General features: G+C 39.6%; 1 protein-coding gene across 2 annotated transcripts in view; it reads right to left on the reverse strand.

The window, feature by feature from the left end:
* KCTD15 (potassium channel tetramerization domain containing 15) overlaps positions 1–19,892 on the reverse strand; it is a 37,239-nt gene extending 17,347 nt beyond the window's left edge. Inside the window, exons 1-2 of one of the 2 annotated variants that reach the window (XM_072422146.1) lie at positions 19,533–19,892; positions 11,712–11,887 (exon numbers count right to left, since the gene is read on the reverse strand). In XM_072422146.1, coding sequence (XP_072278247.1) covers positions 11,712–11,875 — 164 coding nt within the window. In that variant the 5' untranslated portion in view covers positions 11,876–11,887; positions 19,533–19,892. Of the gene's footprint in view, positions 1–11,711; positions 11,888–17,147; positions 17,274–19,532 lie in introns of those variants that run through there. The other variant, XM_072422145.1, reaches the window with a different exon arrangement.
* Between the last annotated feature and the right edge of the window lie 996 nt (positions 19,893–20,888).

Genomic DNA, 20,888 nt, shown 5'->3' on the forward strand with positions numbered 1-20,888 from the left:
TAATGATGATTCTAGCACTGAGCACAGAGGTCTCCCTCCCCCCCATCTCGTGTGCAGCTTCTTCCTAACCAGATCTGCACATGGTACAGCTGTAGCACTAGGTCAATAGCCCACGGCACTGAATCTCATTGGGCCCTCGGCAATAGGCTGCTCTTGTTCTTTAGCATTCTGGGAGCCCAGATTGATGTATTTATCACAGAAAAAGATCTAGTATGGTATTCACAAGGAAAGGCCAGCTCCATTACATTTATTTTTGCGTATTTATGAATACCATCAAGGCCTCTGAAATAATTGCTTCTTCGCTTCATGCAGTTTTTGCTCCGGAATCACGCCTGTTCTTCCTGCATGTTTTAAAAGTCTGACACGGGAAGTGGTGATGTCACAGCTGTAACAGACTGACTGAAATAAAACTTTTTTAGGTTCACTCTTCCCTCAAGTTTATTTACTCCTACATACTCATACCAAATGCAGTGGGACTCGTGGTAGCCAAGGCTGGAGAAGATAGACTATCATGGGTGAACCTGGGTAATACAGCAAAATGAGCCTGATTTAATAAAGCTCCCCAACGTTGAAAAGTATAGACTATCATGGGGTGGGCTATTCCATGATAGTCTATCCTCTATTTTAGTTAAATAACACCACGTGATTCTATCAATAAGGTTTATCCACATGTACTTCCTTTTCTAGGGTCACTGCACCTGCTCAGTTCAGCAACAATGCTGTCACCCTTTCCTGTGGGTTCCCAAGTTGGGCTGTAGGTATCTCTGCCATTGTACGTTGTGCCAACATGTTCCATTGCATTCACAACAGTAAGGTTGTAGGAGTATGCAGATATCCACAAGAAGTTCATACAAAGAAGGTGCACAGCAATAGGTGAGTACACAGGGACAAACAGTACTATTCTTACAATCCTAATTTTAGGCAAAGCTGGCAACAAAACTATTCTTTTGAGGAAGTTTACTTTTACTTTAGGGCAGTGTTTCTCAACTAGGGTCCCTCCAGAGGTTGCTAGGAGTTCCTTGAGCAATTTAGACCTCTCTGGACACCTGCCATTGACACCAGTGATCTTTTTGGGTATCTGTAAGGGTGCCATTCCTCCCAATGGCTGACAATGTAAGAGGAATTCTTTCTAATGACCACCCCACTAATATACTGTGAGCTTCGGATATAATAAATATAGAAGAGGTTCCCTGAAGATCTGAAATTCATTTCAAGGTTTCCCCCTTGATAAAGTCTGCTGTATGGTAAAATTTGAGGCAAAACTGTTAATGCACAGAAGGAAAATTTCTTGCCCCCTTAACAATGCTTTCCTATTTTTCTGCCTCTTGGCACTGAATTCTCCTGCATCCATCTCTTGCAGATCACCAACCTGGTGACACCAATGAAAAACCTATAATGATGCCTCCGCTTGTTCTAAAAAAAACAGCCATCCTAACATCACACCGGTTAAAGCTTGTCTAAGTCCAGGATTCTGTTCTCCATTGTGTTATGGTGTTAACTGATTTCTCATAAATCAAATTGAAACAGCCAGGACAAAGCAAACTACCAAAACAAAGTGAAACATAACGAATGTCCTAAGAAACTGAAATAGCTTTTCTGGTTACCTGACCTCAAGATGAAGCAGCATTTTTAAAGAATTCCAGGCATGCCTCTCCTGGTCAGCTTTGTATTCTGCCTCTCTAACATGCCCCAATGGGGTGCAAATTGGTTGTAGTTGGAGCAACTGCTTTTCATGCTTGTGTCATGGCAACTCATTCAATATTTGTATTCAACTATAGAGAACTCAACACTGAACAAGATGACTTGTAATATCTGTGGTGTTCTGTTTCTGACTTAATTTTAAAAGTGCAATTGAAGTGCACAGTGTTAAGTCAGGATAGGAGCCACTTCAATGCATGAAAAACTGTCCCGTCAGCCTTTTCGGCAATGTACCACAACAGGACCACCATCAGAAATTTCTGGGCTCCATACTTGGTAAACTTCCTTGTCCCCTCCAAGTCCAAAAGATCCAACATTGCAAAAGTCAAGCTCTCTTAAATAGTGCCCTGTACAGACCAGATAGTAGTGTGTGTGTGAATGTGTGGTAGGAGAACAATATAGATCAGAGTATTAGTATAAGTTTGATATATGCAACCATGGCACATCAATGTAAAAGCACCTGGACTTGGATCACCTTGTGTCTGGACAAGCTTTGTAAATGTGGAAGCGCAAGGGGGAATGTTACAGTGAATCAATCCTTTACAAATAATAGATTATTTTTAGTTTATAGCAGCGTAACTTCTTAAGGATTTTTTCAGTCAAATACAACAGCCAGAATCTGTCGAAATCTATCAAATAGATTTTGTTGCCTTATTGACATTTTTGTCTAAATACAGTGAAAAGGAAGGAATTGCCTGGAGCAGCTTCATAATAGGTAAAACTGTCAGAAATCAATATCTCCCATTAGAAAAAAAAAGAGAAAATATCAATTTTCACTTATTAGAAATAGACCTGGGGATGGGGAGACAGTTCAATCCTACAATCAATTTCTATAAATTCTTTTTACTCTTCTAACCAGAACCTGGCCATTGTCACCTGTTTGATGAATAAGGGACTGCAAAGTTTGACTTTTCAGGGGTTCCAACATAAAAGGTAAAAATAAAATAATAATAATAAAAAGGTTTATACTTAGACATAAAACACCAATGACCCTACTCCTGACCAAGAAGATGTAAATCTTAAACGAATGACATTGAATCAATACTTGTTTTCCCTCTTTGTTATATCTTAGTGCTAATGATCTGTCCACAGCACTCTAATGATGCTAGCATGGCATTTCTCAGAGCAAGTCTCCTGATATACAGGGAGGTGTGCAAAGTGTACTGCTGCACAAGGGCCCTAGACCCTGCTCAGCCAACAGGGGCCCCAAATCAGTTCTGCAGGAGGGATCCAAGTCACTTCTGCAGGGGCACCCAAGTCAATTCTGCACAGGGTCCCCACCATGTTAGCTAGTTGGAATGGCCACACTTTCATCAGTGAAGCTGGGTAATCCAGAAAACTTTTGAATGGACCTGGTCCAGGATTTAAATTTTATGCTAGCAAATACAAATGACTTTGAAGGAATGCATTTCAGGTTTGCTGGTACACCCAGCTTTACTGATGAAAATGTATCCTCTCCAGCCTTGGAGCGCTTTAATAAATCAGTCCATTGTCTCCATTGCAAGTCTGTGTGTCAGAGCAGAGATGAGGACAATACCAGCTTTGATAAAAGCCACAGAGATATTAAAAATTACTAATAAAAGTAAATTAGGATGATAATGCTTGTAGGAAATTTTACAGACTTGCACTGAAAATATCACATTTGTCCTTACATCAAACCATCTCCCAGTTCAGGGTGTTGTAGCCTCGTAAGACTCGACCACATTTACAGTCTTATAGTATCTGTACACCCTGCAGTATTCTACACATATACAGGCAATGGCCATAGAGAACAATGGCCGTGCTATCTCCCTGCAGCATATGCAATGCCTTGGTTGTGGCAGAAAAGGTCTCCGACTCCCAAGAACCCATAAACGTTAAGAAGGCCACAGCAACATGAAGATTGAAACGTCTGTTTTCACATCTATATATTTGCTCAGGGAGATGAGGGGAGTCATATGGGGGAGATTTTCTATAAAAGTATAGTTGTCCTTTAAGCTTTAGTTTTCCTGCACTAAGAAGCGGTAGCGGGATCTGGTTACTACAGCAACAGGCTCTTTATTCTTTGAGATATTGTACTTGAAGCTAGAAGCATTTACCTACCCCATCGGTAGGGTCCTGCATCTCAAATGTCCAGCTCCCCCTCTTTCCTACATTACTAAAGCAAGAAAACTGGCTGGAGCCGCAGACCTGGGATGGAAATCTAATTTTTCATACTTTTTCTAATATATGTCTTACTTAAATTAATATTTAACTCCAGAAGGAGGCAAGCAAGGGAGTTCGGGGGAGGAATAATTACCTCTTTGGAGCAGAAATGCCTGAGGACTTTGTACAGAAGACAAGATTTTAAAGGCTGGGGGATGTCAGCAGTTGCAAACTTTTCAAAATACAGCACGAGCTTTTATAATAAAAGACAGAAGCACTCATTATGGAATGTGGGATAAAAGGTGACACCCTAAATACAAAAACTCTGACAGAGGACAGAAAACACTTGAACATTTAAAGAAGCGGCAACCTTTAAAATCAGCTTTTGCTAATTGTGGAAATCGGTATGAGTAGCTTGCTAAGTATGCTGGTAACATGTTAATGCGATTTAAAGCTGAACTCCAGCCTGACATTTAGTCTTCAGTTTGGTTAATAAATAATCTTTATATTTATTTATAGTCCAAATAGCACCAAGAATAAAATTGGAACACAAGGAGTGAGCAGATTTTTATTGCCGGAGAAACAAAATTAGCAGTCAGCTCCGTATACATAGCTACAGTTAATGGAGCACATCTGAAGTAGACATTAGTGTTAAGGTGTCGCTATTCACATTAGATATGTATAAGTATAGGGGTTCAGTCTGTAATGGAAGTCCGGTAACCATTGAGAAACTCGGCAGTATGGGGTATAATGTGTCTGCCAAGCAAACAGGGGACCTTACGCTGCTCAGTCTGTAACACACCATCTCTGATCCATTAAGTAAATGTTATTTTCATTTCCTATAATGTGTGTTATATACCTAGTAATATGTAAGAGACCGTTTCCTATACTAAAATGACTTAATCTTATCTCACGTCACTCTGCACGGTGCATAGGAAGCTGCACCTAGTCTGGGAGAGTCCAGCAAAATCTAGCCCTTTCAGACTGTCCCTAGCCTGCCTCTTTTATTCTTTGGCTTTTTAATTCTTCCAAACATGAAGAGCAGTAGTGGACATAGCCAACAATAGGCCTCTATGCAGACATTCACTGGACCCCCATATGGGGGTCCCTGTTGGTTGACAAGAGTCCGGGGCCCTCGTGCAACTGCAAATTTGCACCTCCCTATGTCCGCTCCCGATGGAGGGTCCCAATAACATGTAGGAGTTGCCATGGCTTCTTGTTTTCAGGAAGATATGTCACTCTCACCCTAACCTTAATTGTGTGGACCCAGTGATAACTTCACAAAACAAGGTATGTAATGAAAATAGAAAGCTTTCAAATAATAATTTAATTAGAATTATTTACTAGATTGTAAGCTCTTTGGGGCAGGCTCCTCTCCTCCTGTATCACTGTCTGTATTCGTCTGTCATTTGCAACCCTCATTTAATGTACAGCACTGTGTAATATGTTGGCGCTAAATAAATCCGGTTTATTAATATTAATAATAAAATTAATATTAATAATTATGGTGATGGAAAGGACCCAGGGAAGACACAATAAATGGGCAGAATACATTTTCAAAAGTTAAGTACTTAAGGATGCAACTTAAATAAAATAATATTAGAGTGACAATGATCTGTCTCTCAACAGGCTCTGACATTGTGACCCTGATATATGAACTTTAAATGAAGACTGTAAATGGCAATCAAAAAGCTAGACCAGGGCAGTAAGGTGCAGCCAATGCTGGAGAGAGTGAATGTAGACAGAAAATGGAAGGATGCTGAAAGAGATCAGCAGCACAGAGATTAAACACAAGGTGAAAAGGTATTTTATGGAGAAAAAAACTGGCACTTGTTTATGTTACACAGGGCATAAAAAACTCAATGTTATACAGGATCTACTATTAGGAATGCTGGTTAGGCAGCAAATTATCTGGCTCTTACCTCATTTGAAATGCATTTGGCACATTTATAATTACTCATTACCCTTCAGCATATTACAAATTTATGTGTAACGTATGATAATTTTACACCACAGGTCCACTTTAATGACCTGGCTATGCCCCATGTCGCTACTCTTAAGCAAAATCCTTTGTGTATTTCCCTTTACCTTCCTCAGGAATACTAATAATAATATTTCTTTTTACAAGTGACTCGGGACTAGTCGTCTCTTAGTAAAACAAAATGTTTTCAAACACACAAGGTATCATCAGTTCTCCCAGGGAGGTTGTAACGCTCTACCAGCTTAATTACAGGTCAAACCTATGAACACAGTACCTGTAATTAGAAGCGGATCATCAATTATCACAGAAAACTGGTTTGAGTCCCTCCCTCTGGGAAGTGCAGGAATGATTACCTTGTCTTGTTCAGCTTGGTGGCAGAGGTGACACTTGGATTCATGCACAGCAATAATATAAACTAGACTTTCTATTGCATAGAAGTCAACACCTAAACCTTGATATAAAGGAATTGTGGTGCTGCCTACAGCAAACAAGAGAGAACTTAGTTAATTTTCTAGTAAAAAAGAGGAAATAAAAACTTCTGATTGGTTGTTTTGAAAAGCATGCTTTGAATAAATAAACTCCATAATATATATATATATATATATATATGTTTCTCAACCAGGGTTCCAAAACAAAGTGACACCAATGGTATTTCATTCATCCCAATGGCCCAATGACCACCAGGCTAATATACAGTGATCTGTGGCTATAGTAATTATAGAAGGGGTTCCCTGAAGTCCTGAAAGTTATCTTAAAGGTTCCCCCATGTTAAAAAAAACTAGAAATATACTGCATTATATGGTTTTCTTGACTTCTGACCATCCCACATATATGACCTTGTTAGTCATCCCATCAAAAAATGGGGCTGCCTGACCTCCACTCTTCTGAAAAGCCTCTCTACATAATTTTGCAGTGCTTGTGGCTGGCTTTGATACACATTAGACAAAAGTGTGTTAGTAAGGTCAGGTACTGAACACCTTGCTCACAATTCTAGCTCATCTCAAAGATGTTCAGTAGGGATGAGGTCAGGGCTCTATGCAGGACACTCAAGTTCCTCCACACCAATCTGGTGACCCCATGACTTTATGAAGTTGGCTTTGTAGCCCGGGGCACAGTCATGGGGGAGAAGAAAAGGGTCTTCACCAAACTGTGACCACAGGGTTGAAAGAACAAAATTGTCTACATTGTCTTTGTATGATGGAGTATTAACAATACTCTTCATTGGAGAAACTTAAGCTCAACATTTAGAGGGGTAATTAACTACTTTTTTCCATGCAATGTATGCATAGGTTGAGATTATACAGTGTGGGATGCAAAAGGGGTCCATTCAAGTCAAGGGACCCTTGCAAAGAAAACAATCTCTAGGAGCTCATGGACAATTTTTAGCTTGCCACCATGAGGCTATGTACACACGTCAAATGATTCTCGGCCGACACGAGCCACATTCTCTGACGAGAATCTAGCATGTGTACAGAGGCCGTCTGACGTCATTCATGGATATGTCCTGGTGGATCCATGAATGACAGAAGACAAATTACCACAATGGAAATGGAGAGAGGAGAGCGCAATGGTGTGCCACTTGCTCGTTCTTCCCCCTCCCCTCTCTATACAACACAAACGTTGCTGTATGTACAGCACTTGTTCATTCATCCTTGAATGAAATGAAATTGGAAAGTATCGTGAAAGATTGTTTACAACGACAAAACTCTAGCGTGTATACGTAGCCTAAATCTCCAATGTTTATTCATGAAGAGTAGTCCATTGCTACACATTGTAAACATTTTGAAACTCAGAATGTTTGGTTTTGTTGTCATTTCATTCCTATTAGGGAAACTTCCATTCACTTGTAATCAAAATGATGGAAAACTGAACAAGGAGAGTTGGACAGCTTGGTTTCATTACTTAATTAATCCGAGTTTTAAATCTTGTCCAGACACCTTAATTTCTCACTGCACATGTGTGGGTTTCCTCCACATCCCAAAAGTTTACTAAGAGGTTGATTGCCTATGCTAATGACATCCGAATATGGTAGGGACATTAGATTGTGAGCTCCAGAGAAGTTAAAAACAAAAACAAAAAAGGGACACTTTAAACTTCCCTCTGTCTGAGTGCTGCCCTTCTTTTTATTCCATTTCTTAGTAACTTGGGGTAAAATAAAATGCTAACAGATAAACAGCAGCATCCATTGCCAGACTCTGCATGACCTTGCTGAATGTGAAGAGCTGGTTACACGTTAACCTGTTGTTCCAGAAACTTATTACATGAGATCACAACCTGCATGTTTATAAGTCAGGGCAGAGGCCAGTGAAACGGAACTGGAAAACACAGCAAAGCCAACCCTTCTGTCTGCTCTGCTATAATACAAAATTCTACTAATTAAGCAGCTAATTGGAAGCAGGGAGCTAATGAAAAGTATAAAATGCGTACGGGCTTAAGTCTGCAGTGAAGGGTCACACAGATGAAGGGTTTTTTTTTTTCTTTAATTTAAAATATGGAAACTCACATTAAACTGTTAAATCATATATGAGATTTTAACTAAATACAATTTTCAAACAGGCTATGGTTCTGTTGCTGTTAATTTTTGGACCAGTACCTATCATGTTTAAGCACCAATAGTGATTTTGCTGCACTTAAAGCTTTTTTGCCAATTTGGAAAATCTGATTGTATGGCAAATTATTATGCAAATATTATGTTTTTTTACACACTTTTCACATCTGTAGTGTAGTTTCATTCAGCCTTTTCCTGTCTACACACTCTTAGTGTAGAAATGCACATGACTGGAATAAATTCTCCTAGATTGTAAGTCTTTGGGGCAAGGTCCTCTCCTCCTCCTGTGTCACTGTCTCTATTAGTCTGTCATTTGCAACCCCTATTTAATGTACAGCGCTGTGTAATATGGTGCCGCTATATAAACCCTGTTTATTAATATTAATAATAATACCTGATAGTGACAAATATAGACCATGCATTCTTCTCCAGAAACTCATAACATGGTAACAACACAGGTGAGTAAGTGGAAGTTGTGAACCCAAAAAGAAAAGAAAACATACTTTAGCTTTGCAATGGCATCATCATGTCAAAGCTTTTTTGAGATTTTAACAATTGGGCTTTTTATTCCAATAACAATGACAGTGTGTTATCCACCCTATTTGACATATGCGGGCCACATTCCCTAATACAACAGGATATACATCAAAATCAAAAAACAATTCATTTACAATTGGGACTTTAGAGGCCATATGAAGTTATGTTCACAAATATTTGATAATTGTAAAATATTATGCTTTAATAAATACCAATAAAAAGGTTGAAAATTTGTTTGGACAGCATGGAAGAAGCATGATGAGAAAGAGTGTCAGCACAATTGAAACCTAGGTAAAGGCTATATTGGAGAAAAGCTATGTGGATTTAATGTATATAATCAAATAGCTCTGCATATATATTAGATAAACATAGATAAATGAATTCACACAGAACATTCAGAAGAATGACAATTGAAAATAATTGACCAATAGCTGAGAAATATTCCAAGTGTGGGTGGGATCCCACGTACTACAAACATCAGGTGTCCCTGTTCTTTTTCCAGAAGAAGCGGAATTAGTCTGTGAAATGCGTCGATATCCACAGGGGTCACCCATCTTTAGGGTGACCCTAACAGGAACATCTTGTATATTGTTCGGTTTGCACATTTTTTGTTATTTAGTTTTAATTGTCAGTGATTTTATTGGTATTTATTAAAGCATATTTTATAATTAGCAAATATTTGTGAACGTAAATTCATTCAACAACAAGTCCCAGTTGTAAATTAAATCTTTTTTTATTTTGATGTATATCCAAGCTTTTTATTCTACTTTTTAAAACCTTACATGCAGATTTGATTTCACCTAACAACTACAGTCGTGTATATTGTAGGAAATTTAAATCCAAACACTTAAATTTAATATGATGTTGCAAATGTTCCTGTGATGTCAAATCTAGTTTAATGTGACTTTATGTATCCTCTTTTCATTTTATTCAAGTAATTATATCTAACTCAGTGTTTCTCAACCAGGGTTCCTCCAGAGGTTGCTGGGGGTTCCTTGTGCAATGAGCAGTTTGCATGTCTCAGGTCAGTTTAAGTGACACCGATTATTTTTTTGGGCTATCTATAAGGGTGACATTCTTCCCAATGGCCAGCAATGTAAGAGGAATTCTTCCCACTGACCACCACACTAATATACTGTGAGCTGTGTATATAATAATTATAGAAGGGATTGGCTGAAGATCTGTAAGTTATTTCAAGGGTTCCCCTATGTGAAGAAGTTGGAGAAACACTGATCTATCCACAAACTCTTCTTGTCTTAAGCTGAACCCCTCATTCAAGGTTACGTAGCTGAACATTTACTCAGGTTTTGTGGGCTGGAACATTCTGCCATAGTCACCACTGTAAAATGGGAAAACAGCAACAGATGGGAATGGGAAAACACACTTTACCATTCCATTTTATTACCATTGCTGTGCAAACTATATATTCCTTCATGAAACATTTACTTAACCCATGTTTGGGACGAGCATAGCTCTATCTCAGGTACAAAAGTACTTGGGGTGGAAAATGGCAAATGTCCATTCAGTTCCTCAGAATTGCTCCAGAGGGAGGACAAAGAAAACATTTGGAGCAAACCTGCTTCTTCTACAAAGGCAGTTGTATTAGTTCTCTCCATCATCTCCAGCAAGTAAACTGAGGATAGTTGCAATGTTTTCCAACCAAAACTTCAGGTTTAGAAATAACGAATGCAGCATGGGAGGACTTTATACAGGTGCAATGTTAAACTAAAGCTGAACGCAAACAAGGCAAATTCTCAAATTAATCACAGTGATTAGTGTAAATAGTCAATATTATTTTTGGAACTGTAGCGGTGAACCGATCTATTCAAACTTTTACCTCACATGCCTTTAGGTTTTTCTGTAAACTGTTCAAGGTCTTAAAACAGCTCACCACCTACTTCCTGTGATCATAAATCCTATTGCCTTATGAAGACACAAAGCATCTTGTGTAATGCAGGGATGCTGGGAAATGTAGTCTGGCTGTTATCACTGCTTTCAGTCACATCCACCAGCTGAATTCAGGGATGGGAGGAAATGAGCTGTAATGCAGTGTGCAAGCACAGCTGCTATCCAATATTTTATCCCCCAAACACTTTTGTATTTACTTACAAACATGATTTCTATTAGAAGTCACCTTTTTCAATTTAAAGTTTAGTTGGACTTTATTGATAGAAAATAAAAACGGCCAGCAGACACATTGCTGACACATTGTTCAGGCATAGTCCAATGTTGTCACCATTTGGAATCCAGTCCACATTAATGATGTACAGCTGAGATACAATGAACAAAAGAGAGAATTTAATAAAAATATTTCACCATATCTAACATAAAGCAAATCTTATTGTATTTAGTGAGGGGTCATATTTACTTTTATCAGGCAAAGCGCATCTTTCATTGTTCTGATGCACAAACGTTAAGGGAGTAAAATCTAGTTGGCTGTTCCCTCCGTGCAATCAATTTACCCATAAACTAAAAAGAAAAGAGTTCTGGAATTCTGAAATAATCAGTGCAATTCAGGGAATCGGAATCCATTACATATTCAGGAGTCTTGCATTTATTATTGTTATTATTATTATTATAATTATTATATTATAAACAGGATTTACATAGCGCCAACATGTACATGTTTATATAACGCAGCGCTGTACATTAAATAGGGGTTGCAATTGACAGACAGATACAGACAGTGACACAGGAGGAGGAGAGGTCCCTGCCCTGAAGAGCTTACAATCTAGGAGATTTAAAAGAATTTAAATTTAAAGGAAGGAAGAGGAATTTCTATGCACAATATTGTCATCAGTTGAGCAAAGTGACATCTCTTACCTGGAGTCGGGGTACTTTGTCAGGGTAGCTAGGCTGCTGGTGTACATATGCCCCCCTACGTCGATGTGGACGGGCGCATTGGATTTGGTGAGTTGGGCAGGGAGAGGAATTCCTTGCGCAGCCAACGGAGAGACCGGCGAACGCGTTAGAGACAGACGGGACATGCTGCCTTCCTCCTAAACGCAAAAGAAAAAAAAAACAATCCTTCAGTACAAACAGGCAAAATGTTGTGATGTGATCACAGATTTAATCAGATCATCTCCGTCTCTTCCTGATAATGCATTCCCTTTACAAATTATTGCCACCGCTGCAATTAAACATCTTTTGCATCGTTTTCTTTAAAATACCAGAGGGTAGGAGGAATATGCTTATTAGCAAGGCGAAATCAGGAACAGTTTTTTTTTTTTTAATTTTTTCAAGGTGTCAGCCTCCAGGGGCACAAAACAAACTGCAAAATTTCTAATTAAAGGTCGTGGGCTTACGTGTTAGATGTGAAATATCCCCTGACAAACGTGGAGCCAATTTGCGAATTGAGATTCAGGGTTTTTTTTTTTTTTACAAGTGCGTCTCAATAACAAGACACCTCTAAATTAGTGACTTCCTCGAGTCTTAAGGCATTTATTTTCTACACACATCGGATTACCTACTGTAGCAATTCTGTTTTTTACCTACCTGTGCACAAAAAACAATACAGATGTTACAATTTTCTTTTTTTTTTTCTTATCGATGAAGGCGAACCATTAAAGAAGTCTAATAAACAGGAATAATCTGACATCAATCTACCTGCCAGTGCCAATTGCCATAGATTAAGGGTGCCCAAGATTCCACTTGCCTTTGATGTACGCATGAATAACATCTGAATTACTACCAGCTGCCCATCCTAAGTACAAAGTACAAGTTATCTGTGACTTTGTACAATACCCTTTCATTTCTACCTTTTATGCAGAAATGTGCAAGTTTTATATAATATATAGACAGAGCAAGAAAGAGATGGAAAGAGATTGTGTTTTTGAAAATTTTAAACTAGACTTTCCTAATTTACCTTGCAAAAGTAAATTTTTTGCCACCCTATTGAATCCTTACAGAAAGACTATGGCCATAGAATCAAAATCCTGCCAGTAGATGCATTGATTATAAGGTTCCTTCAGCAGGGTGACAATGTTGCTCATGCTGCATGCCATCACCCCACAGTTGTCAGTGTAGTATTGGAGGGACTTTTGGTTTATTCCTTTGTCAGGTTTTTACTGTTGTCTGGGTTCCCTTTAGGGAGATTTACACTCTCTGTAATGGGAAAGTAAAAAATTTTGAATTTGACCAGAACAGAAATAGAGTGGAAATGTTCAACTTGGAGATGCGTCTTCCAGTGACAATTGTCTAGGAAGGAATTTTCATGGTTTTTGAGAGATTTCCTTTCACTTTTAGAACAGGAAGTAAATGGAAGCTCCCAACTCCCCAACAGAACACCAAGACAAAGGCAACTGGAGATTTAACCATCCCCTACCTTATAATAATAATAATACTGTTATAAAAAATGTCTGGGCTTTAGATATACTTTAAAGTTAAGTGACAAACAAATAAAGCCAAAACCTGGTTACACATTACAGTAATTTAGAACCATATGAGTAAAAGCTGACCATTGTAAGCCCCTATGGCAATGCCTTGTTCCTGATTCCCACAACAGTTCAGCTGCCCAAAGATATCTTAGAGTACTCGGATATGAATTTGCAATCCAACCAGCTCACTGTCACCTGGGCTCAAGCATACATCATCTTTGTTTCTATGGATGGGCAATGAGAGAAGAAATTAGTGGTGTTGGCAGACCTTGGTGCTTCATCGCTCAGACTTGCTTGATTCTCATGCCACTTTTGTTAGCATGGCAGCCGTACTCTCATCCTTGTTAAGTTCACCAAAAGTACCAATGTTTTTACAGCTTGTAATATGATCATGGAGGGGGCACTCTAAATATATATGGGGCCAAGAGTGCTACATTTATACCCCAGTAGCCATTCATGGGGTAGTGCAGAGAACAATGAAGATGAATAGTGTGAAGGAGTTTACTATACCCAGATTTCATCATCACATCAAGCTGCTGTCTGAACTTTGAAAGATGCTGACAATTACTGCACATCACTCATTTTTTTATAGAATAAGCATTTCCTAATATCTAGGCAATGATTTCAGGTGGGATCGATTTCATACCAGGGCAATGAACATAAATTTGCTTCAAAGATCTACTTAAAAAAAAAAAAAAAAAATTATATATTTTTATATTATATATAATTTGATTGCGGTTCTCCTGGTGTAGGATGTAGGTACCGTATTTCAGTGACCCAATATATTCTCTGTAGATTTATCAATTCTCTCTCACTTTTATTCTCTAGTGCACTCTGACATGCTAATCTGTCTAAGCTTAATCATTTATTTGTCAGTCGACTTTTTTATTATTGAGAAACCCTTGAAATCACGTTCAGGTCTTCAGGGAACCCTGGCTATCATTACTATATCCACAGCTCACAGTATATTAATGTGGTGGTCAGTGGGAAGAATTCCTCTTACATTGCTGGCCATTGGGAGGAATGTCACCCTTACAGATAGCCAAAATGATCCTTGGTAACATCCAAACTGACCTGAGAGACACAAATTGCTCATTGCTGAAGGAACCCCTAGCAACCTCTGGAGGAACCCTTAGGTTCCACAAAACCACTGTTCTTACTCAGGTGTTTTCCTCTCATCGCTCTGACCATTGTTATATAAGCCCTCAAAGTTCCAGCGAGTTTGGCCCATTTCTCTTCACTGCTTCTCAGGGCTCTCACCATTTTCCAAAGCATATAAAAAGGTTCCAATTTAAAATAACATCCGTCACCAAGAAAAGAAATCTTTGTTCTGTGTTACAATAAAATAATCATTTCAATAATAATTATCATGACGTGTTATATGTCATGTGCAGGCACACATCAATTTCCACAGCTTCCATCTCTATTCCATTATCTAATACAGAGCCAACATTTCAATAGAAGTTGACCAGCTTGTTTATTTCTCACTGCTGGTTACTTTTTCTAAAAGCAACATTATTGTAAAAAGTGAAAGTGATTCATTTGTGGTTTCAGTCTGGTCTAAATGCTGTGATCTCTGCAAGCTTTATTTAACTGTAAAGATAGAAAAATTGTCTACATGGTAAAAAAAAAATAAAATAAACTCCTTACAAAAGCAAATAGTGTAAAACAAGATCCTGAAATGCGTAATATGATGTCACCTAGCCCAACGTATTGTGTCGTACAAAATCTTCAGACTACATATTCACTACCAGAAGTGTGTGGGGCAGCATATTGCACACAGACTGAAATCACTGCTGGGCTGTAATATAAACTTAGTACAGTCTGTGACACAATGCATAGAGAAGGCAGACACAATGAAAGTGCCTGAAGGACTCTGTATCACATTACTGCACCCTGGATAATACACACACAGCATTCAGTAGGACCACAGATACAGAGGCTTTATTGAGATACATTCTTCCATTCTGTACAATGACTGAATAATATTAAAATATACACAGGTTGTAGACTGCAAGCTTGTTTGACTAGAACAAATTTTATATTTGCTTACATCAGACAGTGAAAATAAACTTTCCAGATATTAAACAAAATATATAAAATCGCCAGGAAAGTAAAGAGTATGTGTCATATATAAGTAAAATCCAATTTGAAATTGTCTCCGTGATTTTACTTTTAGTACAGGGGACATCGCCTGTAACTGTTAGCAATCCTTAAAAACTGGTGAAATAGGAGTGACTGCTTGGAGCTGGCTATTGGTGAATGTAGAGTCAACAGTAAATCAAACACGAATCCTTTGTGTTTTTTTTCCTTACTCCATGACTCTAATGTATACCGTTAATTATTTAATGGATAGGCAGAGTGACTTCAGTAAAAAGAAAAAGCAATGCTTGCCTATGGAATGCTTGACATTCATCAACGACTGTTCAGGTTAATAAACCCACAGCCAAATATCAAAGATTATTGTGTCAGTTTATCAAAGTCGCTGGTAGTTGCAACATGTTACTAAGGCACTTTCTAAAAGCCTTTTTAAAAGAATACATTTTTTTAAAATTCTTTTTCCATGCAAAAATAAAACAGAATGACAGTAAAGGTGAAGGTCAGAGAGCCATGGAATACATGGACAATGGTATACACACCACCATTGATCAACCTGGTAAGGAGGGACTTTTCAAAGCCTATTTTACATATATAAATGTAATGTTCTCAGAGTGAAGATGTTTTATTAAGTTTGGGTGATATACTCGGCTATTTGTACCTGGAGGAACTACACAGGATGCCAATAATTAGCGGAAAGGAGGGAAAATTGTGAAGGTGATGGCAAGGAGATTTAGGGAATGTCAGGAAAAAAGGAAACTTTAGATCTTATACCTCTCCCTTAGATGATATGACACAGGATTTAGGATGCCCATAAATTCTTGAATTAAGCAGAATCCCTAAAGAGGATCCAAGGTCCCCATGTGGATGTAAATTGTGGATAGGAATCATATAAATGAGCTGTCAGATCTCACACATGCATCAGGCAATTAAATTCTTAAGTCTACTCCCATACCATCAACCGGTTTTTAGTTTTAAAATGTTTTGCTAAAGCTCCTATTGTAAAACTTGAAAAAAAATTATAGATTACTCATTTAGGCCTGATAGCAAAGTATGATGATTCTAAAAACATGTTAGGAATATTTCTATTTACTGTATATAAAAACTTCAGAAAAATATCACTCAACAAAAATGATTTTACTTCCTTTAAATGTAGGAAAAGCTCTCAAAACAGAGAGATGGAGTTTCAGTTTTTGACTGCTACATTTAGATAAAACTATTTATTGGAACATCACCATCATAACACACCTATGGGGAACTATGAGATTGTCAATGTATTGCTGATTACCTTAAGGTGGCCACAAATCTTCCCCATCCTGTAAAAAGATGTCAGGGTACAGCACACTCATCTCATTCAATATTCTATTTTCTCAAGTTAACAATGAAACTTTGTGCACAAAAATGAATGGCTAGAATGGGATTTGTGGCCATTGATGACTGTCACATTACATATATATATAATAAATATGATATATATATACTATACACATGCTCTTCACTCAGTACTACAAAGTTTCATCATGTTGGGATGAAAAATGCTTTCTCACATCCTTGTACATCTGATGCAAAACGTCCCTCAAAAACATCAGACGTGAACACTTTTACCAAGCATGTTTGGTTAAAATACCAAATCCCATAGGTCTTGTAAGTGACATAAATCCCCAGATCCCCTTATCATTCCATATACAAATACACATTTTACGATTTTACCAGCGATGAGCCTGGTAACACAAGTTATCTATGAACTGGCAAAGAACAAGTCAGCATTGTCCAGGAATATTCTCACCTGCTTGACTTCTCTTCCAACCTCGCTACCCCAAGTGATTCTCACATTGTTCACATCGCCATACTCTGTCCATCTCTCATACAAAGGCTTCATATTTTTTGCCATTGCTTCCTAACAGTGTTCAGATTCATGTAGAGGAGGCAGTCCAGTGTGGGAGCTGATGGGCACTTAGCAGACAGGTCCATGTGTTTTTATTGCCACCTATAGAAAAGGCCCAGTAGCTTTGGAAGTAGTCGTACTGGCTACCTGGTTCCTGGGATTGGTCCAGCCCTCATGACTTTGGTTTGTCATACAACCATCCTACCATACCCTGGATTAAACTCCATTACACTAGTCAGTATTGTTAAAAGAACCACTGCCTTTAATTGCCTACAAAGGGGAGGGTGGCCTTAATACATGGGGTGTTGGGCGATGGCTTATTTTGCTGCAGGCAAAACCAATACCGCAGGGCTTTCAAATTATCTGGGAAATGTCTTTTATTTTTCATTGTCCCCCCCACCCCTTCCTTCAGAACAGCACATCAAGTTCTTTGAAAAGGCAGATTATCTTCCCCCTGCCTCTGACGACTAACTGCACAAATGTTGCTTGTAAAAGCTATTTGCCCATGTAAAGTGAAGTAATCAGGATGCCATGCTCATTTACACACAAAATGATTCTGTGTCCCATTGTGCTCACAGTTGTTCAGCTCTCTAGGGGTGATTAAACTAGCTCGCCTGCCGCCTGAGTCGATTTGAAGAAAATCGTTTCTCCGTGAAGTTGCCTCTCTGCTTAGCAGTTATTTTAACCATAAAAGGTAAACAGAATGGCAGTTTTTTTTTTCTGAGTGCTTCATTTAAGCTGGCCGCCCCAGGCCCTTTGCCTGCAGCAGAGAATGCTGAAGAATATATTCCAGGGTGTTGCCTGCAATGCACAAAAGCCTACAGGAATACTCCTTGTTTCATATACACACAAGGATCAGCTATTCACATCCAAAGTAAAAAATGCTTGAAAGGTTCAAGAAGTTTTGGGTGTATGAGTTTTTCCCACCTCTGCAAATGGCTTGGGGCCTTGGTAACTAAGGCTGCTTGTTGATGTTGGGAACACAGAGGCTGGAAACCTAAAGACAAGGCGGCTGGGAGGTGAAAGGTTGGACAGGACGAGGAACTCCCTCCTAAGTCTCCCACTAACAATAAAAGGTGGGGGGAGAGTTGGGGCGATGATGATTAGGCAGGTATGCAAGCAAAAATATTCCAAGACCAAGTCAAGTTCACAACTGCATTATGCAAATGTCACGCTTGCAAAAAACATTATATTCTCAGAGCAGGAAGGCAAATTAACCTGCACCATGCCAGACAAATTTACAGAAGTCCTGGAATAATCATTCACCCAGCATATATACAGAATGGATGGCTGCAAAGATCCTAATTACACTGTCACTTTAGCAAAATCACACAAAATAACAGACTGATTGCTATTTGTAGTTAGGCAGGGTATGCCCATACACAGTGCCAGTCTGTACATCACCCATCTATCTGGGCATAGAAGGAGGGTTTATCTGAAGGGCACAAGTTTCATTCCAGCACAGGAGACCCCTAAACACTGAAGGGTTGGCTAAAGGGATCAAATCCATGAATCTTTTACCCATGCCTAGTAACTTCCTAATTAGTGACACACTGATATCAATCTGTGATAAATGAATTGTCCTGAATAGGTCATTCCCATATTAATATGACATTAGAAACTTCAGCTGAACCCTATTAAATGTAACTCCATAAATGTAATGTAACTCCATGTTAATAGTATCTATTTATCCTTTCATCCATCAGCCAACCATCCTAAGAATCCTGTAAAACAATCTGATGTTCCTTCACCCTCTGAATGGCAAATATGAGACAGCACAGGACCCACAGTGACTCCTGCAGAGCCATGAGGATTTGCAGGAAAGTTTTGGACAACTAAAAGTGTGTATAAACTCCCAGCAACCTCCCATCAGAAATAAACAATGGTACGAGCACAATCCCCCCATGTCACTACACACAGAGACCCTCGGTGAAGGAATACACAGCTCCCCAGCACACTTTGTATATAGAAAAGATTGCAATAACACAATGTACATTCAGCCTGGCACTGCAGGATTCATACCGCCTAGGTTGGCATGGGTATCAGACAATGCTATGGATGTCACCCCCTGCAGCATCCTGGGGGTCCCTCTCCCTACAGTCTGCAGCAAAGACGCCCCCCTCTGGGAATAGGCAGTGGTGTTACAGAAGCAGCAGCTGGCACCCCACATCACCCAGTCCCCATCAGCACAGAGGAGCTGGGCACAGCTTTGCCCCCTTCCCTGACTTCTGAGTCACTTTGCAGAATCAAGCAGGCAGGGATGGATCTGCTCCCTTCTTCTCTTACCTTGATCCTGGCCAGGTCTTTCCTCCACCTCTGTGCAGCGTCCTTCTCTTGGTAGATTGCCCCCCGTCTCCTGGGCGCCCCCTTCTTCAGGCTGTCTCCCCCCAGACCCGGGCAGAGAGCGAGGCAGAAGCTGGAAGAGGAGGAGCAGAGCACACCCGTGCACGCTGCTAGCTCTGGGCTCCCAAATACGCCTTTAGGGCAAAGGATTAGCTCCAATTAAGTGGCCCGGCTCTGCCCCCTCCTCTGACGGTGCCCCGGTGCCAGCAGCAGCTGTGCCAGGGATAACGGTTCGCCTATCACCGGGCTACTGTCACGTTGTCAGCAGACGAGGCAGGCAAAGGAAGGGAAGGCAGGAGAGAGAGAGAGAGGAGAGAAGAAAAAAAAGCTGATTTTAATCATTGTCATTTCGTCTGATGTAATATTTCCTGGGGCACTTTCAGCTAGGCATAAATTTTCAGTTCCCAAATAAGTAACACAGGGCACGTTTCTCACATCCTTTGACTGGCTGTGTTACAATTGCTGTGCCACACAACTCCACTTCAAGGTGGAGGGGGGCACAAAGCTTAGAGATGCCTGGTACCCCAAATCTGCAACCAAGCTCCCCCAATGTGCCAATTAGCACCCCTCTCCTTTCCCAACTTTTCTAGAGCTCTCCCTTGTCACCCCCTCTTTAAACCCCCCTATGTTTTCCCCTCAAGTCTGTGTCCCCTAAAATGTATTTTTGGGCAGTTTTACCCCCAGTGCTGCTAGATCAGGGCTGATGCTTCTAGGGACCCCCATTGTACAAAGTCACCTTCTTTGCCATTTCTCCCAATTCTAAGCACCAGCTTCATAACCCTTGTTAGAATGTTAGCACCCCAAAACGACAGCCATGGTTCCCCCACACCCCCAGTAAATGGTTACTGAGATTTTTTTATTTCACATTTTCTCACCAACAAAACAACATTTTCTGCAAATCCCGAACCCCTTCCAGCAATATTCTGCATTAATCCCGACACCCCCAAAAAATCCAAGTCACCCCCTGCACAGTTAACCCTTTGTGATCCGACCTCCTGCCCCCAGAACATTTCTATGTCAGATTCGTTTTTATTGTTTATTATTTTGCAAAGTATAAAAAAAAAAGAGAAAAAAAAAAAAACAATAAACGGAAAACAAAACAAAATGAGAAAATATTGATGGGAATAGTTTTTCCAGGCACAGATTAACCCTCCCCCACAGGGGTTTGAACCCCTCCAGTCCTGTGACCTGGCACCTCCTGCCCCCCAATGACTCATTTTTGTCCTCAGCTTACCCACATGCACTTAAATTTCCTGAGCCCACCTGATATTGCTTTAATTTTCTCTCACCCCCCCCCCC

The sequence above is a fragment of the Pyxicephalus adspersus genome, chromosome 9, assembly GCF_032062135.1.
Source record: "Pyxicephalus adspersus chromosome 9, UCB_Pads_2.0, whole genome shotgun sequence".
Lineage (NCBI taxonomy): Eukaryota > Metazoa > Chordata > Amphibia > Anura > Pyxicephalidae > Pyxicephalus > Pyxicephalus adspersus.